At 47.5% G+C, this 27,647-nt stretch overlaps 1 protein-coding gene across 1 annotated transcript in view; it reads right to left on the bottom strand.

Moving 5' to 3' along the window:
• The window catches only part of LOC115461429, a 453,017-nt gene that overhangs the window by 186,244 nt on the left and 239,126 nt on the right, over positions 1-27,647 (bottom strand). The window contains exon 11 of the mRNA XM_030191224.1: positions 8,811-8,894. Within this exon, the coding sequence (XP_030047084.1) occupies positions 8,811-8,894 (84 nt within the window). The remainder of the gene's footprint in view (positions 1-8,810; positions 8,895-27,647) is intronic.

Here is a 27,647-nt window from a genome sequence, read left to right as displayed (position 1 = left end):
ATTTTTGCACGCTATATCCGCTAGCTAACCTAGTAAAAGGGACTCTAAATATGAGTCTATGGAAATTACCCATCTCTGAAATGTGCATTTACTGACTAGATTGGGTTTGGGCTTGTTGACTTAATGCTATCTGTTGTTTGTTTATCCTGACCCCCTCCTACCCCCCAACAATGTGATTAAAAATATTACTTACCAGCCTCTATGCCAGCCTCAGATGTTATACTCAGGTCAATTAGAGCAGCCTGAAGGTCCCTAGAGTATTCTAGTGGTGGGTGCAGTGCACTGTAGACAGGTTGACCCAGGCCCATATTTTCCCCTACCTTTTTACACTTGTGGTGGAAAATGTGAACCCTCCAAAACTCACCAGAAACCCACTGTACCCATATATAGAGGCCACCCAGACTACTAAAAATGCTGGCCCCTCCTACATCCCAATGGGGACCTAAGTGGGACTATGATGCACTGGCAAATGCATTGAATAGAGAGCTGGCAAATACTGAAAAGGTTCCCGGTGTCACGTTTTCAAAGCAGGAAACTAGGTTTGTGAGCCCTTGGGCCACTGCCGAGGAGCGGCAGTGGCAGGCAAAACCACCCCACGCCAGAGGCAAGGCAGAACTCTAATGAACAGTGAGACTTCAACTACACATGGCCACCTTTCACCAGGAGTTGAGCCTCTGGCTGCTGGTGGCTGGCAGGACTTATAGGACAGGGCAGGAACAGGATCCCAACTAGGCTGAACAGGGACTGAGGGTCAGAGGGGAAAGGAACATACAGGAACAGCAGGGCAAGGAAATGGATAAGATAAAGGACAGGACTGAAAGCTGTAAACAGCCACTAAAACAGGGAGCAAAACACTGACTAACAAGACACAGAACTAAAAGCTGCAGGGCAACCACTAAAACACAAGCAGACAAAGACTAAACACAAAACTATAGCCAGAGACAAGACTAGCAAACAAACAACAACCTAATCTAACTGTACACTGAAAACAGACAAGAAATCAAAACAAGAATCTCAGGCAAGGACTCAAACTAGGCAGGAGAGCAACAAGCTCTAACATACCAGGGCCTAAGACGAGGCAAAGCAGCCAGGTTTCAAAATGGCTAATAAGCCCAGTAACAGTTGAGGTTCAGCTGCAGCAATCACCAGGCAGCTACGGGTGCTGTGCAGGCTCAAACAAAACAAGCAAGCCTGGCAGCCCAGAAGATCCGGACCGGACTAAGCTGAAATCTGGAACGGGTGACAATAACCAGACAGTCCATTGCAGCCACCAGGTCGCAAGAGGAAGGAGAGCACGAAACATGGGCACAACCGTGACAGTACCTCCCCTCAAGCCCCCCCCCCCCCCCCCCGACCTCCACGGGGAATTCAGGTCTCCATGGATAACAATGGTGAAACCTGCGGAGGAGCTTCAAAACATGACCAGGGGTAACTCGGCTGGAACTACAACTCAGTCTGGACTCAGCATCTTGGCTGGAACTTGAACTCGGCTTAGGCTGAGCATCTTGGCTGGGACTACAACTCGGAGTGGACTCAGCATCATCTTGGCTGGAACTCGACCTCGGAGTGGACTCAGCATCATCTTGGCTGGAACTCGAACTCAGAGTGGACTCAGCATCATCTTGGCTGGAAATAGACCTCAGCAGAGGCTCAGCTGGGAATGCCACTCGGACTGGAATTGGAAGCTTAGTTTGAAGCGCCACTCGGACTAGACTCAACGGTTCAGTCCGAAGCGTCCCTCGGACTGGACTCTGAGGCTTGAGTGGAAGCGTCACTTGAACTGGAACTGGAGGCTCAATTTGAAACGCCACTTGGACTGGAATCAGAGGCTCGGTCAGAAGCGTCCCTCGGACTGGACTCCGAAGCTTGAGTGGAAGTGCCACTTGCACTGGAACTGGAGGCTCGATTCGAAGCGCCACTTGGACTGGAATCAGAGGCTCGGTCAGAAGCGTCCCTCGGACTGGACTCAGGGCCGCCGAGAGGGGGGGACAGGGGGGACAAAATTCCCGGGGCCCGGGCCTCCAAGAGGGACCAGCACCGCAGTCCCACCCGCCACCGCTACCGGGCCCCTTTCACCCGAACCAGGGGCCAGGGGCCAGGGGCGGCCTTGTCCCGAGCCCAGCCCAGTTTCCCGGCGGCCCTGACTGGACTCTGAGGCTTGAGTGGAAGTGCCACTTGCAGTGGAACTGGAGGCTCGATTCGAAGTGTCACTTGAACTGGACTTCGAGCTTGCCTGGTACTGTGACTCGGTCTGGACTCAACATCTTGACTGGAGCTGGAACTCGTCTTGGACTCAGCAACTTGGCTGGAGCTGGAACTCATCTTGAACTCAACAGCCAGCTTGGCTGGAGCTCGGCTCGGACTCCGCATCTCGGCTGGATCTGGAACTCGGCTCAGACTCCGGACTAATTCGGCTGAGAGCGTCCCTCAGGATGGACTGATGGTACGCCTGGACCTCGAGATTCGCAAGACGCTTTCTTTCGATGGCAGCTTCCCGAGTATCCTGCAGAGCGGGGTCGGAGAGAAGTAGGTGGCAATATTCCCACAGCGGGGTCCTAGGATCAATGGCAGAAACTGGGTTTTCCACGAGCCGAAGCTGCCTGATACGCTTCCTCTCTGCTGAAGCTTCAGGCAGCTTCTTCAAGAGTGGATCAGACAAACGTTTCCTACGATATTCCTCCAGTGTCCTGGAACAATAATAGAGCCAGAACTGAACTTCACCAGGGAAACAAGGGCAGAAGTTCTAGGCCAGAAGCCTAGCAGATAGGGTGATCCTGCCGAGCTCATGGCCTTTGCATTCTGTCAACCTAATCTAACTGCACACTGAAAACAGACAAGAAATCAAAACAAGAATCTCAGGCAAGGATTCAAACTAGGCAGAAGAGCAACAAGCTCTAACATACCAGGGCCTAAGGCGATGCAAAGGCAAAGCAGCCAGGTTTCAAAATGGCTAATAAGCCCAGTAGCACTTGAGGTTCAGATGCAGCAATCACCAGGCAGCTACGGGTGCTGTGCAGGCTCAAACAAAACAAGCAAGCCTGGCAGCCCGGAAGATCCGGACCGGACTGAGCTGAAATCTGGAACGGGTGACAATAACCAGACAGTCCATTGCAGCCACCAGGTCTGGCCACCAGGTGGCAAGAGGAAGGAGAGCACGAAACATGGGCACAACCGTGACACCCAGGTAAGCGCTCGCAGTAGAAAATAGAAAATATTTTCTACCGTGTGTTTTGTACGTGCATCAAAAATGTAATTACTGGGGTTTTCAAGATGGTGTCCAAGCAGGACGTGTAGCAAAGACGCTCCCAGAAATTTCTTTTTGTATACCTTTATTCTTCTTTTAACCATGCCGAAAAGGAAAGAAAGCTAAGGGGACCACCCCTACCGAAGCAAATCCCTACCTTGCCTGGGCAGCAATCTTTGACTACATTTCTGGCATCGACTCCAACTTCGGACGTATCCGTTAGCGGGGCAGGGAAGAGCCCCACTCAGGAGAGCGAACTCTCGCTCAGTCCGTTAGGACCGGTGACCCCGACGCTTTCGCACGCACCCAGAAGGGCTGTGCCGAACCCCGGCATCAGCGAGAGTTCGAAGGAGTGGCGCTCCTCGGAGGCGATAGCGAAACCCGATGAGAACTTGGGACCAGCTGAGGGAGCCCAGCGAATGCTAGAAACGCCAACAGGGGAGACTATGGAGGGATTGCCTGCAACAACTATGCCAGAAGAAATTTCTGCTTGCGTATTGGCGATACAGCCTCTAGTCAAACCCCAAGTAGTATCGCTGGAGTCGATTTGGGCAGCATTGGAATCTCTTCACAAGGTCTGTACCTCTTTTATAACGTTATCCTTGAATAACCCTTCACAGATAAATTCCTTTAAAGGACAAATGGAGGGGGTAATATCAAAGCAAACTAACCTGGAGACGCAAATGGGGGAAATATCTCAACAACAAACTCATATTGTAGGAGATTGTGCTATCATGCAAAGGAAAATAGAGAACATGGAAAATCTATCAAGAAATCTAAACCTACGACTGATAAACTTTCCAAAATCCCAATTTGTTGCTCCAAAGGATATGTTTGCAAAATTTCTTAAAGAAACATATAATTACTCTGATCAAACACTCCCTCCTCTTCAAAAGATTTATTATTTGGAAGTGAAATCTTCTCCACATCAAGCTACTTCTAAACAGGACGTTTCCCCCTGAAACTTTGGATTTGTCAAACTTTTTGGAGCAGTCTGTGGACAATACAGAGATTAGAGCGACTTTAATTGTATCTTTCGTGTTTTTGCAAGATAAGGAATCTTTATTGAGACTTTATTTTTAAAAAATCCATCCTATGTTTAAAGGTGGCAAGGTCTCTGTGTTCCCAGATATCGCTCGTTGGACACAGCAAAGGCGGAGAAAGTTCCTGGACATGAGACAGGAATCTTTGAATGTTGGAGCAGTTTTTCAGTTACGATTTCCTTGCAAGTGTATATTGATATTCAAGGATAAAAAATATATTTTCTTTGAGCCTGCACAATTAAGGTCATTCCTTGATATGAAGAAAGACCAATGTTAATCCCATTTTGGTTTACGGTTCAGTAATTAAGGAGAGCCACTGCTTGTTTTTCTTAGAAGTTAATTTAATAGTACCAATCTTCCTTTGGTTTATAAATCCTGAATCCCCCGCTTTCTAGTGGACTGCTGTAACCAGATTGAAGAGAATTTAGATGTTTTACTATATTCTTTAATGTATCTTTATTAATATCTGTTGTATCTTCTCAAAGATGTATTCTTTGTATTATCATATATAATAATAAATAAATATTTTAAAAAATGTAATTACCGCCCGGGGCACGCAGTAGCCGGGTGGTAGTTCCAAATTGACGTATGTTGGATGTGTGTAGGTGCCTACGCGCTTTAGTAAAAGGGCCCCTAATTGTATTATATTTATGGTCTTTTTGAACATACAAAAAAAATAGGTTTTGAAATCCCATGGACTAGAGGACCAGAGGCAACATGGTTTCACTGTACACCACTACCATAGCCCTTACAGGTGAAGGGGGGCACCTAGATGTGGGTACAGTGGGTTTGTGGTGGGTTTTGGAGGGCTCACATTTACCACCACAAGTGTAACAGGTAGGGGGGGGGTGGGCCTGGGTCCGCCTGCCTGAAGTGCACTGCACCCACTAAAACTGCTCCAGGGACCTGCATACTGCTGTATGATATTTGAGGCTGGCATAGAGGTTGGAAAAAATATTTAAAAAAATGTTTTTTGAGGGTGGGGGTGGGGGGGGGTTAGTGATCACTGGGGGAGTAAGGAGAGGTCATCCCCGATTCCCTCCGGTGGTCATCTGGTCAGTTCAGGCACCTTTTCGTGGTTTGGTCATAAGGAAAAAAGGACCAAGTGAAGTTGTTCAAATGCTCGTCAGGGACGCCCTTTTTTTTTTTGATTATGGGTCGAGGATGCCCATGTGTTAGGCATGCCCAAGACCTGCCTTCGCTACGCCTCCGACACGCCCCCGGGAACTTTGGTCGTCCCCGCGATGGAAAGCAGTTGGGGACGCCCAAAATCGGCTTTTGATTATGCCGGTTTGGGCGACACTGGGAGAAGGACGCCCATCTCCAGATTTGTGTTTAAAGATGGGCATCCTTCTCTTTTGAAAATAAGCCTGTTAGGCACAGCAACTTACACTTGCTGGAGCCAGTCAAAAAGTACGTCTCTTGCTTTTGCTGGGGAACAGCAGGAGCCTTAGGCGCACACTGTTGACAAGAACAAGTGCGCTGGGGTGTAGCCTGAGCAGGCTGGCTAGTCGCCGGGGCATACATACGCCTAGAATAGGCATAAGAAGTACTCTGGGACCCACCAAAATGCCTCCTAGATGAGGAGGTGGTCGCAGAAGGCGCATTGTGGGAGAGAGAAGACATAGCATCGATATGCTTTTTTATCGGGTCAACCAGTTCCTCAACCTTCTCTCAGAAAAGGTTATCCCCCCGCCACGGGGCATCCGCCATTCTATGTTGGACCGAATGGTCCAGGTCAGAGACATGCAGCCATGAGAGTCTGTGCATCGCTATACCCTGGGCAGAGATTCTGAATGCCAGATCAAAAGTGTCGTAAGTGCCCCTGGCCAAGAACTTGCGATGCGTCTTCTGCTGCTTGACCAACTTGCGAAAAGGCTCAGTGTGCTCCGGAGTGAGTACATCAACCAAGTCAGACAGCTGCCTCACCGAGTTCCACAAGTAGACGCTCGTGAAGAGCTGGTATGATTGAATACAGGTGATGAGCATCGTTCCTCCCACGACCAAATGGCTTGCATTTGGTCATTTCTGACATGGACGTCTTTGGTTTTGAAAATCGCTGAAAATCAGAAACGTCCATGTCTAGGGACGTCCAAATCTAGGGACGGCGAAATTTAAGGATTTGGACGTCCCTGACAGTATTTTCGAAACGAAAGATGGACGTCCATCATGTTTCGAAAATACGGGTTTCTACTACTACTACTACTACTACTACTACTACTACTTAGCATTTCTATAGCGCTGCCAGGGTTACGCAGCGCTGTACAAGTTTAAACATGGGGAAGGACAGTCCCTGCTCAAGAGAGCTTACAATCTAAAGGTAAAAACTATGTAGTCAGTGTAGGTATCAGGAATGGGAAGGTGGTTAGGCGCCAAAAGCAAGGGAGAAGAGATGGGCCTTGAGTAAGGACTTGAAAATGGGCAGGGAGGGTGCATGGCGTATGGGCTCAGGAAGTCTGTTCCAGGCATAAGGTGATGCGAGGCAGAAGGGGCGGAGTCTGGAGTTAGCGGTGGTGGAGAAGGGTACAGAAAGGAGTGATTTGTCCTGAGAGCGGAGGTTACGGGTGGGAACATATGGGGAGAGGAGGGTAGAGAGGTAATGGGGGGCTGCAGATTGAGTGCACTTGAAGGTCAATAGGAGAAGCTTGAACTGTATACGGTAGCGGATCGGGAGCCAGTGAAGCGAATTGAGGAGAGGGGTGATATGAGAGTATTGGTTCACGCGGTAGATAAGACGTGCGGCGGAATTTTGGACAGATTGAAGGGGGTATAGGTGGCTAAGCGGGAGGCCAGCGAGGAGAAGGTTGCAATAGTCAAGACGAGAGGTAACGAGCGAGTGGACGAGGGTTCGGGTGGTCTGTTCAGAGAGGAATAGGCGAATTTTGCTAATATTATAGAGGAAGAAGCGACAGGTCTTAGCTGTCTGCTGGATATGGGCAGAGAAGGAGAGGGAGGAGTCAAAAATGACTCCGAGATTGCGGGCTGAAGAGACGTGGAGGATGAGGGCATTGTCAACAGAGACAGAAAGTGGGGGAAGAGGAGAAGAGGGTTTGGGTGGAAAGACAAGGAGCTCAGTCTTTGCCATGTTCAGTTTCAGATGCCGGTTGGACATCCAGGCAGCGATGTCTGAAAGGCAGGCCGAAACTTTGGCCTGGGTTTCAACTGTGATGTCGGGAGTGGAGAGGTAAAGCTGGGTATCATCAGCATAGAGATGGTACTGGAAACCATGTGATGAAATCAACGAGCCCAGGGAAGAGGTGTATATCGAGAAAAGAAGCGGTCCAAGGACAGATCCTTGAGGGACCCCAACAGAGAGCGGGACGGGGGTGGAAGAAGAGCCATTAGAAAATACTCTAAAGGTGCGTTGGGAAAGATACGAGGAGAACCAGGAGAGAACGGAGCCCTGGAACCCAAATGAGGACAGTGTGTCAAGAAGTAAATTATGATTGACGGTGTCAAAGGCGGCAGATAGGTCGAGGAGGATGAGGATGGAATAATGACCTTTGGATTTGGCAAGGAACAGGTCATTGCAGACTTTAGAGAGTGCTGTTTCTGTTGAGTGTAGTGGGCAAAAGCCGGATTGAAGCGGGTCGAGGACGGCCTGAGAGGAGATGAAGTCAAGGCACCGGCTGTGGACAGCACGTTCAAGTAATTTGGAGAGGAAGGGTAGAAGAGAGATGGGGCGGTAGTTGGAGGGACAGGTGGGGTCAAGTGATGGTTTTTTGAGAAGTGGTGTGACTACAGCGTGCTTGAAGGTGTCAGGGACAGTGGCAGTGGAGAGAGAGAGGTTGAGGATGTGACAGATTGAGGGGTTAACTGTAGGAGGGATGTTGGTAAGCAGATTGGTGGGAATGGGATCAGAGGAACAGGTGGTGCACTTAGAGGAAGAAAGAAGGCGAGCAGTTTCCTCTTCGGTGATCTCAGGGAAGGAGGAGAAGGAGGCCAGGTTAGGTTGGTTGAGGGAGTGGGTTAAGAAGTCACAGGGAGGAGAAGGCTTGGAAGTGAATTCAAGGTTTATCTTCTGCACTTTATCGCGGAAGTAGTCAGCTAGTGTTTGAGGAGAGAGAGAGGGGGGTGGGTGGGAGCGGAGGGTACTTTAAGTAGGGAGTTGAGGGTGGCGAAGAGGCGACGAGGGTTGGAGCCAAGAGAATTGGTTAATTGAGAATAATATTCCTGTTTGGCAAGGAATAGGGAGGACTGGAAGGAGGATAGCATGAATTTGAAATGGGTGAAGTCTGACAGGGTGCGAGATTTCCTTCAGAGTCGTTCAGCAGAGCGGGTGCAGGAGCGAAGGTAACGGATGCAAGGGGTTAACCAGGGCTGAGGATTAATGCGCTTAGTGGGGCGAGAGACAGATGGTGCTAGGGTATCCAGAGCAGTGGAGTTTCCCCGCCCATGGATCTGGACATTTTGTGAGGACGTCCAAATCGAAACTTGGACGTCCCTTTCGAAAATGCCCTTCCATATTAAAATCAATATAATGTATACAAAGTGTAATGGAACATAAAAATAATATACTGTACCTCCTGTGCATGGATAGATGTGTATAGTACAGGCAATATGTATGACGTATAAATACTGTCTTCCATTTCGGTCGTTAATGGATACTAAAAATTGGGATTTAAAAATAAAGGAACAATTAATATCAGTTTAAGAAACATTTATAGTCATTTGTCTCGTACATACAGTGGTGGAAATAAGTATTTGATCCCTTGCTGATTTTGTAAGTTTGCCCACTGACAAAGACATGAGCAGCCCATAATTGAAGGGTAGGTTATTGGTAACAGTGAGAGATAGCACATCACAAATTAAATCCGGAAAATCACATTGTGGAAAGTATATGAATTTATTTGCATTCTGCAGAGGGAAATAAGTATTTGATCCCCCACCAACCAGTAAGAGATCTGGCCCCTACAGACCAGGTAGATGCTCCAAATCAACTCGTTACCTGCATGACAGACAGCTGTCGGCAATGGTCACCTGTATGAAAGACACCTGTCCACAGACTCAGTGAATCAGTCAGACTCTAACCTCTACAAAATGGCCAAGAGCAAGGAGCTGTCTAAGGATGTCAGGGACAAGATCATACACCTGCACAAGGCTGGAATGGGCTACAAAACCATCAGTAAGACGCTGGGCGAGAAGGAGACAACTGTTGGTGCCATAGTAAGAAAATGGAAGAAGTACAAAATGACTGTCAATCGACAAAGATCTGGGGCTCCACGCAAAATCTCACCTCGTGGGGTATCCTTGATCATGAGGAAGGTTAGAAATCAGCCTACAACTACAAGGGGGGAACTCGTCAATGATCTCAAGGCAGCTGGGACCACTGTCACCACGAAAACCATTGGTAACACATTACGACATAATGGATTGCAATCCTGCAGTGCCCGCAAGGTCCCCCTGCTCCGGAAGGCACATGTGATGGCCCGTCTGAAGTTTGCCAGTGAACACCTGGATGATGCCGAGAGTGATTGGGAGAAGGTGCTGTGGTCAGATGAGACAAAAATTGAGCTCTTTGGCATGAACTCAACTCGCCGTGTTTGGAGGAAGAGAAATGCTGCCTATGACCCAAAGAACACCGTCCCCACTGTCAAGCATGGAGGTGGAAATGTTATGTTTTGGGGGTGTTTCTCTGCTAAGGGCACAGGACTACTTCACCGCATCAATGGGAGAATGGATGGGGCCATGTACCGTACAATTCTGAGTGACAACCTCCTTCCCTCCGCCAGGGCCTTAAAAATGGGTCGTGGCTGGGTCTTCCAGCACGACAATGACCCAAAACATACAGCCAAGGCAACAAAGGAGTGGCTCAGGAAGAAGCACATTAGGGTCATGGAGTGGCCTAGCCAGTCACCAGACCTTAATCCCATTGAAAACTTATGGAGGGAGCTGAAGCTGCGAGTTGCCAAGCGACAGCCCAGAACTCTTAATGATTTAGAGATGATCTGCAAAGAGGAGTGGACCAAAATTCCTCCTGACATGTGTGCAAACCTCATCATCAACTACCGAAGACGTCTGACCGCTGTGCTTGCCAACAAGGGTTTTGCCACCAAGTATTAGGTCTTGTTTGCCAGAGGGATTAAATACTTATTTCCCTCTGCAGAATGCAAATAAATTCATATACTTTCCACAATGTGATTTTCCGGATTTAATTTGTGATGTGCTATCTCTCACTGTTACCAATAACCTACCCTTCAATTATGGGCTGCTCATGTCTTTGTCAGTGGGCAAACTTACAAAATCAGCAAGGGATCAAATACTTATTTCCACCACTGTAGAGGGCAATTCTTTAGATGCCAGGAGGGCACCTGATAGGAGCTTATTCTATAAAGGAATGTAGGTGTGTACTTCTTTTATAGAATACTAGCACAATCAGAATATGCACACATATACACTTAGGCACAATCACTTATACCTGCCATAGAGCTGGTGCCAATGATCACAACTAACTGATGGAGATATGCATGTATCGTAGAGTATTTTTTAAGGTACACATGCAAATATGAAACCCGCCCAAGTGCTGACCAGACTCCACCCATACATACACTCTCCTGTCAAATATACACTATGCAAGATATGCACATTTTTACAAATAGTGCTTGGGTGAAATTCTGGTATATATGTGTATATGTGCGCATGTATGCATGTAAGCTGCACATAAATGATCGTACCTTCTTTATAGAATTACCCCCATAGGTGATAATTTTATAAGCTAATAAAAAATATAGAACAATATCTGATTTATTCATGTAGGCCCTTACAAAATAGGGGGTAATTGTATAAGTGAGTGCCTCCATTTAGGCACCTGAGAGTATGCAGTAGGAACCTATTCTATAATATAACCTGAGCACCCAGGTTCCATTATAGAATACTAGTCCAACCCAGCACTGACATGCCTAATATTTAGGCACATGTACTTATACCAGCCATAGAATTGGTGTAAGTTCAGGCATCTGAATATGTCAGAGATGTGCACAACTTACAGCATTCTGCAAGTTGTGTGCATAAGTGGGCATCCACCTATGTCCTACCCATGATCCTCCTCTGTGTATGCCCCCTTGCAAATACCCACTCTGTAAGTTAACTGCGTATCTACAGAATAGCGCTTAGGGCTATGACACTTATGCACATGTAGGTGCACATACTCGCATAAATGTCAGTATTCTGTATGTAAGTAAATATAAGAGCTCTGTTTATAGAATTGCCCTTTTAGAAAATAAGACACTTACTTTTGTGTGATGTACACATGGGTGTTCTGATTCCTACTGACACATATACACACACACTTAAACCTGCCTTGGGAGCATTCATTTTGTACAGAATCTTTCTAAAAGACTAATTTATAAATGCACATAGATGCATATGTTACTTTTATAAAATAGGAACAACATATGCATGAGTGTAAATTTTAAGGGGCTTTGACGTTAGCTTCAGAACTTAGTACAAGAACAGTGCTGGACAGACTTCTATGGTCTGTGCCCTGAGAAAGGCAAGGACAAATCAAACTCGGGTATACAAATAAAGTATCACCTACCATGTAAATGAGTTTATCTTGTTGGGCAGACTGGATGGACCTTACAGGTCTTTATCTGTCGTCATTTACTATGTTACTATCCTGCTTATTTTCGAAAGAGAAGGGCGCCCATCTTCCGACACAAATCGGGAGATGGGCGCTCTTCTGTTAGGTGCGGCCAAATCGGCATAATGGAAAGCCGATTTTGGATGCTCTCAACTGCAGTCCGTCGCAGGAGTGGCCAAAGTTTAATGGGGCGTGTCGGAGGCATAGTGAAGGTGGGACTGGGGCGAGGGAAAGAGATGGGCGTCCTGGGCCGATAATGGAAAAAAGAAGGGTGGCCCTGACGAGCATTTGGTCGACTTTACTTGGCCCATTTATTTTCAGGACCAAGCCTCAAAAAGGTGCCCAAACTGGCCAGATAACCACCGGAGGGAATCAGGGATCACCTCCCCGTACTCCCCCAGTGCTACTACTACTACTACTACTATTTAGCATTTCTATGGCGCTACAAGGCGTACGCAGCGCTGCACAAACATAGAAGAAAGACAGTCCCTGCTCAAAGAGCTTACAATCTAATAGACAAAAAATAAAGTAAGCAAATCAAATCAATTAATGGGTACAGGAAGGAGGAGAGGAGGGTAGGTAGAGGCGAGTGGTTATGAGTCAAAAAGCAATGTTAAAGAGGTGGGCTTTCAGTCTAGATTTAAAGGTGGCCAAGGATGGGGCAAGACGTAGGGGCTCAGGAAGTTTATTCCAGGTGTAGGGTGCAGCGAGACAGAAGGCGCGAAGTCTGGATTTGGCAGTAGTGGAGAAGGGAACAGATAAGAAGGATTTATCCATGGAACGGAGTGCACGGGAAGGGGTGTAGGAAAGGAGGAGTGTGGAGAGATACTGGGGAGCAACAGAGTGAGTACATTTATAGGTTAGTAGAAGAAGTTTGAACAGGATGCGAAAACGGATAGGGAGCCAGTGAAGCGACTTGAGGAGAGGGGTAGTATGAGTAAAGCGACCCTGGCAGAAGATGAGACGGGCAGCAGAGTTTTGAACCGATTGGAGAGGGGAGAGGTGACTAAGTGGGAGGCCAGCAAGAAGCAGATTGCAGTAGTCTAAACGAGAGGTGACAAGGGTGTGGATGAGGGTTTTGGTAGAGTGCTCGGAAAGAAAGGGGCGGATTTTACGGATGTTGTAAAGAAAGAAACGACAGGTCTTGGCGATCTGCTGGATATGAGCAGAGAAGGAGAGAGAAGAGTCAAAGATGACCCCAAGGTTTCGAGCTGAGGAGACAGGGAGAATGAGAAAGACATCAACAGAAATAGAAAACGGGGGGAGTGGGGAGGTGGGTTTGGGGGGAAAAATGAGAAGCTCGGCTTTGGTCATGTTTAGTTACAGGTGGCGTTGAGACATCCAGACAGCAATGTCAGACAAGCACGCTGAAACTTTGGTTTGGATGCAAGGTGAGATATCAGGGGTAGAAAGGTAGATTTGGGAGTCATCAGCATAGAGATGGTAGGAAAAGCCATGGGATGAGATTAATGAACCAAGGGAAGAAGTGTAGATAGAAAAGAGGAGGGGACCAAGAACAGAACCCTGAGGTACGCCGACAGGCAGAGGGATAGAAGTAGAAGAGGATCCATCAGAGTGAATACTAAAGGTGCGGAGGGAGAGGTAGGAAGAGAACCAGGAAAGGACAGAGCCCTGGAATCACCAATCCCCTCCCACCCTAAAAAAAAAATTAGAAACCTTTTTTTCCAGCCTCTATGCCAGCCTCAAATGTCATACCCAGCTCCATGACAGCAGTATGCAGGTCCCTGGAGCAGTTTTAGTGGGTGCAGTGCTCTTCAGGCAGCCAGACTCAGGCTCATCCCCCCCTACCTGTTACACTTGTGGTGGTAAATGTGAGCCCTTCAAAACCCACCAGAAATCCACTGTACCTGCATCTAGGTGCTCCCCTTCACCCGTAAGGGCCATGGTAGTGGTGTACAGTTGTGACTAGTGGGTTGGGGGGCTCAGCACCCAAAGTAAGGGAGCTATGCACCTGGGAGCTTTTTCTGAAGTCCACCGCAGTGCCCCCTAGGGTGCCCGGTTGGTGTCCTGGCATGTGAGGGGGGCCAGTGCACTACAAATGCTGGCCGCTCCCATGACCAAATGCCTTGGATTTGGCCGTTTTTGAGATGGGCACTCTCAGTTTCCATTATCGGCAAAAACCGAGTTCACCCATCTCTAAAGTCGACCTAAATGTTGGGATTTGGGCGGCCCAGACCGTATTACCGAAATGAAAGATGGGCGCCCATCTTGTTTCGATAATATGGTCAGCACCGCCCCTTCCCTGGTTCATTCCCGGAGATGGGCTACCTTAGAGATGGGCGCCCCCGTTCGATTATGCCCCTCCACGTTAGCTACTGTGTGGCTCTTGTGGTAATTTTTGCCACATGTCTGCTACGCACGTCAACTACATGTGCCAAGTGGCATTTGATGTGCGTGGGTCATTACCACCCGGTTACCGTATGGGACTTTACCACTAGGTCAATGGCTGGCGGTAAGGTCTCAGACCCAAAATGGACGCGCATCAATTAATCCATTCCACGAATTCACAAAGTTCATCCTGTGTCCCTAACCAAATAAAAAATATATCATCTAGATATCTTTTCCAGATCAATATCGAACCATCAGGACTAAATCATGAAATTGAGTGGCAAACACTTATATGAGTGCTGTTAACTAGGAATTTGTTAGCTCTCCTGATTGCCGTACTGTTTAAATACCTATCAGCTGTTTTGTTCATGGGGTTAAGAGTGGTGTTCTACACCACAGACTATGTGACAGGATATAAAATCAACAGAGAAATAACGTCGGCCATCTTTGATGGTGACTACCTGACATACTCATGGTGAGTAAAGGTCTTGCTGTGTATCAGGACATAGTGATTTATATATGTATTGAGAATATTCATTTTCTTTATAGGAGACTACCTTGATTCAGCGTTTTTTAACGCGAAACATAGATCTATGTCGGTTGACATCTGGTCTCCAGTATTAAGAACACAATGAAAGCTAAAAGCTAAGTATTTTAATATGTTAAGAATAATGCTATTTGAAATAATTTGAATACTCAAAAAATATATAAATACACTAAAAAATATTGAAAGATTTAAGGAAGTACATCTAAGGATTGATGAGGATTGCATTACACCCCTTTTCAGACAGATGCTAGGCTCATTTAGCCTAATTAGGGGAAAGTACGCTGATCTGATAGGAATTTGATGCAAGCATTTATGCCAGCTATAGAGCTGATGTAAGTGTTAGCACCTAATTGCTGAAGATATATCTGTATCTTATAGTATTTTATAAAATAGGTAATTGTGGGAGTCTTTTACTACGGAGCACTAGCATTTTTAGTGCATGCTAAAAATAGGCATGCGCTAACACTAGAGAAACCCATAGGAATACATTGCATCTCTAACGTTTAGCGTGTGCCTATTTTTAGTGCGTGCTAAAAACGCTAGAGTGCATTAGGAAAAGACCCCCTCAGTGTGCTCCGCTTAGGCTCCCCCTGATGTATATCCACACCTGCAAACACATGCTATATGAGATACACGCATATTTGCAGAATAGTGCTTAGCTGCCCATTTGGCATATGAAGGGCATTTGGCACCCCAATGCTGGGTACTTGGCACCAATTCTATAACAGCATCTTTGCACCAAGATTTTGTTATAGAATATTAGCATAAGGTTGGCATTGGTGTGCCCATTTGTAGGCATGTCCTCTTACGCTATGTCAATGGCAGGCATAAGTTGGCATGCCTAGGTGAACCAAGTGACACACATAGTTTATAGTGTTCTATACGCTACTCACATAACTAGGAGACATACCCCAACCATGCTCCGCTAACATGTCTGCCCCCATTGCAGTTAGGCACTATGGCACTTAGGCTCTACCTTAAAGAAAAGTGCCTAGTGCACACAAGTATCTGTCAATTTAATGGAGCCAACATGTAGGTGGCGCCTACCTCTAGGTGCCACTTTATAGAATTGTGTATGCATGAAAATATGCACATACGGGCATATATGCTAGCATTCTAAACATGTATGCATGTAAAGGGTACATAACTGTTAGCAAATGCCCTTATACTGCTGAATATTATTGCTGTCCAGATACATTCTAACTTCACCCCAGACTACCCCTAGTGCTACCTCTTCTTAAGCAGATACATTTTATCTAGTCAGTGGGAAACAAGAGGAATCCGAAATGCAAAGATTTTTCTGGGTCACCACTAAAAGTTACCAAGACAAATCTTTTAAGTATTGACTCCTTAATACATCTCTTTCATTTACAGAATGTATACTGTAGTGCTTATCTTTATGTATTCATTTAAATTTATTAGACGCCTGTCAAAAAAAGACAAGATATATAACTGAAACACAAGGAACTTTAATATGGCAGAATATTATTTCAGCATATATGCAGTATTGTAAACCATAGCACTGCACAGTACATTGATGATTTACAGTATATATTGTTGTTATTTTGAATATTTTCAAAATGAAATGCTAATCACTTGCATAATCTATTTTATTGTCATTTTATGATGATCACACAAACATATGAAAATCAGGAAATGCTAAAATATGGTCAATATGGCCTAAAGCAGACATATCAAAAAATACACCACAATAAATAAAGATAGATAATAAATCATTGTTGAATAAAATATATGGGGCCCTGTTTACTAAGGCGCACTATATATTCTTAATAAATAGGGCTCATGGTATTATCAATAAAATGCAATCGAGGAAAAGACCTCAAAACACCCTACCATTTACTTATGATTTTCAGCGGCTTCAACTGGGGGCGTGGTGTTTATCACTGGTCATAAAAACCTCGTTTTTTAAATACTTATTTAATTTTTATTTATCCTTTACTTGAAATGTACTCAAACTTAATTTTCTTGTTTTTTTGTGTTTTTTTTTTAAACTTCAATGCTTTCTCTTTTATGAACTTCAATGATTTCTATTGTATTCCAAAACCATTTTTTCATTTATTTCTAATCTTAAGCAAATTGTCTTATATACTTTGAGCAGTACTTTTCAAGCAGAACAAAGTCGAGCACTTATCTGTTGCCCCATAACAGAGTATCAATTTCTGAATTAGCCGTAATCCATAATGCAGATTGTCTAATTATAAATGCATGATGGTAGTCCTGGAAGCTGGGAAAATTCACTCTTCCATAATTCCTAGGAACTTTAAGCTTTTTTAAGGCTATTTGAGGAGTCTTGTTAGCCCATAAGAATTTCGCTAGAGTTAGCTCTATTTATATCTTCAGCATACGCTGATACCTTAGCTGTTCTCTTACCTATCAATTCCATCTATCTTTGGTGATGTCCTTATGGAACTTAATAATGGTTCTAGTGATGTTAAATAATAAGGGAGATAATGGGCATCCCTGTCTGGTACCTCTTGTAGGATAGAATGGATGAGAACATATATTATTAATCTGTATCCTTGTAGAGGGTTTAGAATACAGTACTAACCATTTAACCATTTGGAGAAATTCTTTAGAGAAACCATACCACTGCAAAACAGAAAACATAAAGGACCATTCGACACGGTCAAATGCTTTCTCAGCATCTAATCCTATAGCAATGACTGATTCAGGAGAATTTTGTGTACCTAAAATTACATTAATAAATTAATACATCAGTTAGCCTCTGAAATAGAGAACATAGGGAAACATTCATGGTGGGATATTTTCCTTGGAAAGTCAAATACTGGGAATAATGTACTGAATAGATTGTTCCATCCCATTGTGGTGGTACTGATTGGTCAGTTGCTCACTCTTATACTAATGATTTGGCTAGCATGCTGGGTTAAGAGAAAGTTTCACCAGATCCAGAAGATGACCTCTTACAACCAGATCTACAGTGCCATACCATGAAGATATTGTGTGGCATCAACTAGGGAGCAAACTATGTCCCTGAGCGGTGGCAAAAACGAGCTGGTCTCTGGGGGTGGTGCATATGACACTTATGTGACTAAAGGCATGTAAGGGTAATTGCAAGCCTATTTTAAACCAGGGCAACGCCAGACTCTGCCGCCTGACTGAATAGAAGCCTAATGGAACAGATGCCAGATGACCACAGAAAACTCAATCAATGGTGAATACTTAGCAGCCTAAATGTAAGAGAAAACAAAATTAATAATGATGAGTTATTTGCTTATAATAGTCACAATTCCTATTAGGTGACATGTTCCAAGGTTCAATATCCACTATTCAAAGATTCACTTCTCCCAATATACCCATGTAAATAGCCCAATATCTTTGCTATTGTTTTATTTGAATTCTGCTTGATGTTAGTGTTAAGTGTTAAGATTGTAACTTTTTACTTCTATTACTATAGTTATTTGTGATTCTCTGTTCCAATATTGTGTTAAATATTGTCACTAAGGATCAACAGAGGGAAATATGTAGCATGATATAAGTTTGTCAGAGTTATTGATTTTGCTGGATCAGATCTAAATCATATAAAATATACAGCTGCAAAGACTCTACTCCCCCCTTTCCTCTGGAAAACTACTGAGAACATGAACTAGCTGGGTGGTTATCTAAGTCCATCAACACCTATCCAAAGAATCAATCACAGAGACTACAGTAACAAAAGACAGTGAAACTCCACATATTACTCAGACTCAGAAGCCCATCTATCAGACAAAAGAAGCCCAATTACTCTCAGACAATGGACCAGCAGTTGTTCCTTTCCAAAGACAGCAATCCCAGAGACTATTAACAAAAGACTATACCTCCACCTATTTTCAGGCAAAGACTAAACCTATCTAAGCTCAATCACTCTCAGATAATGGACCAGCACATGTCCAGGCAGAAAGTCTTATGATGTCATGGAATATGTGACCTGTTACCATGCTTCAGCTCAAAACTAGATTAAACCAGGATTCAGCTATCCAGGAGCTTTCCAATTGGACCAAGGGCAACCACCTGACGCAAGTCTAATGCCTAGTTCAGACACTTTAAAAGCAGGGGGTCTTTCTTTAGAAAGAGAGTTCTTCCTGGCTGTTCCTGAGTTCCTGATGCTCCTGTCCTAGTCGCCGCTGCCCTGAATTGATTAAAACTAAAAGCAAGCTAGAAGCTCCTGGAATCCTGACTTCTCAAGCTGGACATCACATCCACCTTAAAAGAAACTGCTTCAAGCTCCATCAGACAGCAAATCTACAAAGAAACTTTCTGTTCCAGCAAGGATCTCCTGCATCACTCTCCATAGCAGCCTCCATTAATGTGAGTTATCCAGCTTAATTTACAATCAAACCTGTTATTTTGTAGCATACTTCCATTGGTAAAAGATCCTTTCTAAAACTGCCTCTCTATTGTAAACTTATTACCTTGCCTGTATTAGAAATAAACATTTTCTTGTAAAGTTAACTATCTGGCCTTTATATTGGGAAAAGCACATGTTCTCACATGTGCAAGCTCCAAATGCTCTAAGCACATGTTACCTTTTAAAGTTACACTGATAGCACATGGTCGCTTTTTAAACTTAGTGCCATGCTTTGAGCACATATTCCTAAACGTACAGTGCAGGTTAATGTAATTAATTCGAATTTAGTATATAAAATTCCCCTCTATTCTTACATGATTATTATTCTTAACAATTTACCTTTAATTGGTATAGAATAAGTATGTATAAGAATAGAGAATCATATTAGAATTGGAATTAGAATTGGAATATAAGAACGTTTCATTTTGTAATTCTTTGTGACCACATGCTCTGAGTAATTCCCTCTGTTAATACATATTCTATTCTTAACTAGAGAAATATTGTCCTCACTGATGAGTCGTGAGCCCTAGGGTCCCTCAGGAGAGCGTAAGGAATACCTCAATGTTCCCCCAAAGGACAGCCGAGCACCCCGAGACTTCACCCGCGGCGACCACCGTTCACCAGGGGTTGAGCCCCCAGCTGCAGGTGGCCAACGGGACTTCCGGAACCGCGGGGGTGGACGGACTGACCGGACACCAGAGGACTAGCCTCCCAACCCCAGCAGGGGAGAGGGGCAGGCAAGCTGAGCAGGGGAGCCCAGGGGCAGGCAGGAAGTCAAGGCAGGCGGCGAGCAGAGTAGTCCAGGGACAGGCAGGAGGTTAAGGCAGGCGGCGAGCAGAGTAGTCCAGGGACAGGCAGGAGGTCAAGGCAGGCGACAAACAAAGTAGTCCAGGGATCACCACTAGGCTGGAGCCTCACGAAACAGAAGCCGAAGCAATATGCCTGCAGGAAGCTATGCCTTAAATACTACCAGTGATCAGCAAGCGAGCCTCAGCTGAAAGGGGCGGAGACTTCGGATGATCTCCCTCAAGGAACCCTTTGGAGTGGTTCAAGGCCGGTCTTCAGGCGGAGCCTTGGTTCCAACCACCCCATCAGGGTCCTCCAGGGCGGAGTCTTGGTTCCCGCGTTCACTAGGCGGAAGAGACGCTGGCTCCAGGTTCCCGGCGCCATCTTTCCTGCCGGCGCAAGCGTGGATTCCATAGCCGGCAACGGAGAAGAGGAAGTCACAGTAGGCCGGTCTTCGGCCGCAGTCTCGGCTGCGGCCGGCCCTCGATCCTGGCCGGTATCGCCCCGAGACTGGAATGGCCGGCCATCAGAGCGAGGAGCAGGCGTATCGCCCGGCGACGGGGTCAAGGCCGGCCATGGCTGCGGGCCGGCCTCTAGGTGAGCACAGACGGAGTTAGCGAGGGATGTGACAGTATCCTCCCCTGATGCCCCCTTCCCTCTGGGTCCTGGTTTCTGGGGGTAACGGGCATGGAATTCCCGAATCAGATCCGGGGCATGTACATTAGCGGCCAGTTCCCACGAGTTGTCCTCTGGCCCGAAATGCTTCTAGGAGAGTAGATAAAATAATCTTCCCCGCTGCCTCTTGGCATCAAGGATCTCCTCAACCTCATATTCGGGGTCTGGCTCTGCATCCACCGCGGTCGGCTCCTCCCTCTGAGAATGCCATGTGGACCCCCGGTAGGCCTTCAACAAGGATACATGGAATGCATTGTGAACACGTAGATTCCCTGGCAATCGGAGGCGGTGCGTTACTGCCCCAATTCGAGACTGAACCATAAAGGGTCCTATAAAGCTCGGAGCCAACCTCCGAGATGGCATTCGGAGTCGCAGATACTTCGTGCTCAGCCATACCTTCTGCCCTGGTTGGAAAACGGGAGCAGGGCGTCGATGCCGATCTGCGAATCTCTTGTACCTGGCGGCCGTCCTCTGAAGCTGTTCCCGGACTGAGTTCCAGACTCTTTGCAGGTCACCCAGGGTCTGCGTCAGCACCGGATTAGTTGAGGCTGTGGAGATGGGTGGTGGGAGACGTGGGTGTCGTCCATACACGAGGAAGAAGGGTGACTCCTTGGAAGCGGAATGTTCGCTGTTATTGTATGCAAATTCCGCCCACGGGAGGAGAGACGCCCAGTCGTCCTGCCGACTGTTAACAAAGGCCCGCAGGAACCCTTTTAGGGTTTGACTGACCCTTTCCACCATTCCATTGGTTTGGGGGTGGTAGGCCGAGGAGAAGTGGGTAGCTACCCCTAGAGCAGTACATAATGTTCTCCAAAATCGTGACATGAACTGTGCTCCTCGGTCACTAATGATCCGGGCCGGCAGCCCATGGAGGCGGAAGATGTGCTGAATAAAATGGCGGGCCAGGGCTGCGGCCGACGGAAGACCGGGCAGGGGCACAAAGTGTGCCATTCTGGAAAATCTGTCCACCACCACCCAAATCACTGTATGCCCCTGGGAGCGAGGAAGATCCGTGATAAAATCCATGGAGAGTTCCTCCCAGGGGAGCGTTGGAACTGGCAAGGGTTGCAGGTCCCCCCAAGGTCATCCCACCGCCGCCTTGGTGCGAGCGCAGATAGGGCAGGCCGCCACGAATTGGCGGATATCCTGGTTCATGCGGGGCCACTGATAATGTCAGGTAATTAGACGTAGCGTCTTCTGAAACCCGAAATGCCCTGCTAGTGCCGATGAGTGTCCCCAGTGTAGCACCTTTTCCCGGTTCTGAGGTGACACGAACTCCCGGGCTGGAGTGACAATTCCTGGTGCCGCGGATAGACAGGCCGGGTCCAACATCGGGTGGGTTTCCTCGAGCTCATCAGGGGCCTCGAAGGCCCTGGAGAGGGCATCTGCCTGGGTGTTCTTCTCGGCAGAGCGGAAAACCAGTTGGAACTGGAATCTAGCAAAAACAGCGACCAGTGGGCTTGTCTCGGGTTCAGCCTCTGGGCCTCTTGTAAGTACAGGAGATTTTTATGGTCAGTGATCACTGTGAACCGGTGCTCAGCACCCTCGAGCAGATGTCTCCATTCCTGAAGGGCCAACTTCAAGGCCAACAGCTCTCTGTCCCACACAGTATAATTTCGCTCAGCCGGGGAAAAATTTTCGGGAGAAGAAAAAACACGGCTGGTGTCTCCCCTTGGCATTGATTTGAGAGAGGACGGCTCCAGCGCCCAACGCAGAGGCGTCCACCTCTACCACAAACGGCTTACTGGGATCTGGGCTATGGAGAATAGAGGCTGATTCGAAGGCCTCCTTCAAGCGGCGAAAGCCGTCAGTGCTTCCGCTGACCAACTCCTGATGTCCGCGTGCTTCCTCGTGAGCGCCATCAGCGGCGCGGTCAGCTGGGAGTAGTGGGGAATAAACTGACGATAATAATTGGTGAACCCCAGGAATTGTTGCAGCGCCTTCAATCCCTGGGGTCTGGGCCACTCCCGGATAGCCTGGAGTTTGTCTGGATCCATGCACAGCCCCCCAGGCAAGATGATGTGTCCAAGGAATGGAAGAGTATGCTGATGGAATGAGCACTTGCTGAGTTTGACAAATAGTCGGAATTGTCGTAAGCGTTGAAGCACCGTGCGGACGTGCGACACATGTTCCTGGGGGTCCTTGGAAAAGATCAAAATGTCATCCAAGTACACTATTACGGTGGAGCAGAGAAGGTCTTCCAACACAAAGTTCATGAAGCTCTGGAACACAGCAGGAGCGTTGCATAACCCGAAGGGCATGACCAAGTATTCAAAGTGACCCTCATGGGTATTGAAGGCTGTTTTCCATTCGTCCCCTTGCCTGATGCGCACCAAGTTGTACGCCCCCCGAAAATCCAACTTGGTGAAAATCTGGGCGTCCTGAAGGCGATCGAATAATGCTGGAATCAACGGCAAGGGGTATCGATTCTTCACCGTGATGGCGTTGAGGCCTCGATAATCAATGCATGGCCTCAGGGAGCCGTCCTTCTTGGTGACGAAGAAGAACCCCGCCCCGGCTGGAGACATGGAGGGCCGAATGAATCCCTTCTGGAGATTCTCTCGAATGTAGGCTTGCATGACCTTTGACTCTTCCCGCGACAGGGTGTACAGCCGCCCTCGCGGGGGCATCTTGTCGGCTACTAAGTTGATAGCACAGTCGAAGGATCGATGTGGGGGTAGCACATCTGCTTCCACAGGGTTAAAAACGTCCGCGAAGTCCAGGTACTCCTTGGGCAGGGCGGCTTGACAGGGCTGTAGCCCCTGCGGGGCGGCCGCGCAGGCCGAGCAGCTGGACTCCTTGCCCTTTAGACAGGACTCTGCGCAAGAACTTCCCCAGGCTCGAATCTCCCCCAGGGTCCAGTCCACTACAGGCGCGTGACGCCGTAACCAGGGGAGCCCCAGGACCACGGGGTGGATGGTTCTGGGCAGGATCAAAAATTGGGCCTCCTCCCGATGGCACTCCCCCACCTGCAGTCCTAAAACGGAGTAACCTCGGTAATCGGTTGGGGTAACACCGTACCCTGGATGGACGTCACTTGCAACGCAGGTCGATAGGGTATAGTGGGCCACCCCATCTGTTTCAAGAGCTCGTAGCTGACAAAATTCCCTCCTGCTCCAGAGTCCAACAAAGCTCGGGTGTGCACCACCGCTTCTTGCCATCGCAAGGTCACTGGAAGGGTGATCAAATTATCAGGCAGGGGGTTGGAGTGACCCAAGACCCTTCCCCCTACTGGGCCTTGGGGGCGGCATTTCCCGGCCGCAAGGGGAAGACATTGATGAAATGGCCAGCCTGGCCACAATACAAACAGAGACCGCTCCGTAGACGGTGAGACCCCTCGGTCGTGGTTAACTGCTGACGGCCGACAACCATGGGTTCCTCCGGTGCCTCACCCGTGCCTCCGGAGGTCCACCACGGGGAAGAGATCTGTTTGGCTCGGCCCCCGGGTCCCGGCGCCGGGCAGCGTGCTCCCGGGCTCTCTCCCGAAACCGGGTGTCTATGCGGATACAGAGGGCTATTAGGGCGTCCAATGCCTCCGGAACATCCCGACCGGCCAGCTCATCCTTGATGCGGTCCTGGAGGCCCTGCCAAAAAATGGCCGACAGGGCCTCCTGATTCCACCGTAGCTCGATGGCCAGGGTCCGGAACCGGACCGCATATTCGCCCACTGTCCCGTCACCCTGCTGGATCCGCAGTAGGGCAGAAGCGGATGAGGAGGGTCTTCCTGGGATATCGAAGACAATGCGGAACCGACGCTGGATTTCTTCGTAGTTAGACAGGATCGGATCCCGTTGTTCACACAGGGGAGAAGCCCAGGCCAGCGCCGGCCCGGTTAGAAGAGAAATGACGTAGGACACCTTCACCTGATCCGATGAGAAGGCCCCCGGCTGCATGGCGAAATACAAGTTGCACTGATTCAGGAACCCGCGACAATTCCCCGGGGTTCCATCGAACCGGCCCGGCTCAGGGAATCGAGGTCCCGTGAAGGACCCTCCCGGATGGGGAGCCGCCGCAGCGGCCTGATTCTGAGCCTGAACCGCCGTCAACTGAGAACAAACATTCTGAAGCGCCCCCGACAGGGCATTCAACTGTTCCTGCTGCTGCTGGAGGATCTTTGCCAAGTCCCGTAGATCAGGTTGCGTCGGCGAGCTCATGGCTTCGGCTTCCTGTCCTGACTGATGAGTCGTGAGCCCTTGGGTCCCTCAGGAGAGCGTAAGGAATACCTCAATGTTCCCCCAAAGGACAGCCGAGCACCCCAAGACTTCACCCGCGGCGACCACCGTTCACCAGGGGTTGAGCCCCCAGCTGCAGGTGGCCAACGGGACTTCCGGAACCGCGGGGGTGGATGGACTGACTGGACACCAGAGGACTAGCCTCCCAACCCCAGCAGGGGAGAGGGGCAGGCAAGCTGAGCAGGGGAGCCCAGGGGCAGGCAGGAGGTCAAGGCAGGCGGCGAGCAGAGTAATCCAGGGACAGGCAGGAAGTCAAGGCAGGCGACAAACAAAGTAGTCCAGGGATCACCACTAGGCTGGAGCCTCACAAAACAGAAGCCGAAGCAATATGCCTGCAGGAAGCTATGCCTTAAATACTACCAGTGATCAGCAAGTGAGCCTCAGCTGACAGGGGCGGAGACTTTGGATGATCTCCCTCGAGGAACCCTTTGGAGTGGTTCAAGGCCGGTCGTCAGGCGGAGCCTTGGTTCCAACCACCCCATCAGGGTCCTCCAGGGCGGGGTCTTGGTTCCCGCGTTCACTAGGCGGAAGAGACGCTGGCTCCAGGTTCCCGGCGCCATCTTTCCTGCCGGCGCACGCGTGGATTCCATAGCCGGCGACGGAGAAGAGGAAGTCACAGTAGGCCGGTCTTCGGCCGCAGTCTCGGCGGTGGCCGGCCCTCGATCCTGGCCGGTATCGCCCCGAGACCGGAATGGCCGGCCATCAGGGCGAGGAGCAGGCGCATCGCCCGGCGATGGGGTCAAGGCCGGCCATGGCCGCGGGCCGGCCTCTAGGTGAGCACAGACGGAGTTAGCGAGGGATGTGACAAATATTATATTATAAAATGATTCTTTTCAGCTTGATGAAGTAATTCCAAGGATTTAATAGAATTTTCATGTTTGTTTATTTCTTTAACAATTTTCTTATGTTGAGAAGCAGAATACGATATTATGGCACCTCTGTTGTATGCTTTGAAGGAATCCCATAATGTGATCCAATTTGCGTTTTCTGGCTTATTGAATTGAAAAAAAACTCATTAATTGCCTTTTCAATGGTGGGTTTAAAGTCAGAGGGGCACTTTTTCTAAGCCGCATAAGCGTCTACACACACCCAATGCACACCAAATTGGAGTTACCGCCCGACTACCACGTGGCTCTTATGGTAATTTCATTTTTGGTGCGCGTCCAAAAAATATTTTTTATTTTTCAGCGCACTTAATAGATACGTGCCAAGTGGCATTTGGCGTGCGTAGGTCATTACCGCCCGGTTACCACATGAGCCTTTACTGCTAGGTCAATGGCTGGTGGTAAGGTCTCAGACCCAAAATGGGCGTGCAGCAATTTTCATTTTGCCACATGCCTATTTTTGGCAAAAATACAAATAAGGTCTTTTTTACAAGCGCGCTAAAAAATGGATCGGCGCGTGCTCAAAACCCGTGCCTACATTACCGCAAGCCACTTTTCAGTGTGCCTTTGTAAAAGGACCGACCCCAGATAATAATGATGCATTAAATCTCCATATTTTGTTAACTATTATGTTTGTAGTTATGTTGAGAGTTAAAAATAGGGTACGTGATCTGATAAACATACTGTACCAATATTTGAGTTTGATACTGAACTAAGTAAAGATTTATTAATTAAAAAGAAATCTAAATGTGAATATGAGTTGTGTAGATTAGAGTAAAAGGTATATTCATGTTCTAGTTTGTGTTGATACCTCCATATATCAATCAGTGCAAGCTGTTTAATGATGTCATGAAGAACGTTCCATGATTTTGTACATTTATATGATATAGCAGACTTCCTATCTATAGATGGATACAGCACTAAAGTCCCCTCCAATTATAAATTTGCTTGAACTTTCTTGAATACATAGATCAGCAATACAACACAAAATATCATAAATCCCTCTCTACAAAGCAATTCACACAGAAGTGCTAAGTGTGCAGCCATTTGCTTTCCTCTATTGCTAGAAGCCTTTGATCTCACAGGCCTGATCTGAATTTACAACTTTAAAAAGGTCTGCTTCTTTCAGAATATTTAAAGCCTTAACCCTGCATTTGCAAACTAGTAAGATTGTGAACTCCACAGAGTGGAAAGCAGTGCCATCCAATAAAATTTTGCCTAATTTCTGACACAAAAAAATGTGCATTCGGCTCAAACCTCACTCAAGTATCCCAGTGGTGTGTGGGAGAGGAAACCATAACCCCCATAAACCAAAGAGAAGGCAAAAGTGCAAGAGGTCAAACACCTACATAGTACTTAAAAGATCACCTCATTGCTACACCAAAACTACCCCCAGACCACCCTTGGGAACTATAGGACTGGTGAATGCCAGATCAGCTGCAAAGAAATCCTTGGTGATCCATGATGCTATAAATGAACAGCATATTGTGTTCAATTCTGGTCGCCACATCTCAAAAAAGATATAGTGGAATTAGAAAAGGTGCAGAGAAGGGCAACAAAAATGATAAAGGGGATGGGATGACTTCCCTATGAGGAAAAGCTAAAGTGGCTAGGGCTCTTCAGCTTGGAGAAAAGGCAGCTGAGGGGAGATATGATAGAGGTCTATAAAATAATGAGTGGAGTTGAACGGGTAGATGTGAAGCGTTCCAAAAATACTAGGACTAGGGAGCATGCGATGAAGCTACAATGCAGTAAATTTAAAACGAATCGGAGAAACATTTTCTTCACTCAACATGTAATTGGGCTCTGGAATTCGTTGCCAGAGAATGTGGTAGGGGCGGTTAGCTTAGCGGAGTTAAAAAAAGGTTTGGACAGCTTCCTAAAGGAAAAGTCCATAGACCATTATTAAACGGACTTGGGAAAATCCACTATTTCTGGG

Source organism: Microcaecilia unicolor, chromosome 2 (assembly GCF_901765095.1).
Source record: "Microcaecilia unicolor chromosome 2, aMicUni1.1, whole genome shotgun sequence".
NCBI classification, from domain to species: Eukaryota; Metazoa; Chordata; class Amphibia; order Gymnophiona; family Siphonopidae; genus Microcaecilia; species Microcaecilia unicolor.
The sequence above is the reverse complement of the archived record's forward strand: the minus strand, read 5'-3'. Positions and strand labels throughout refer to the sequence as shown.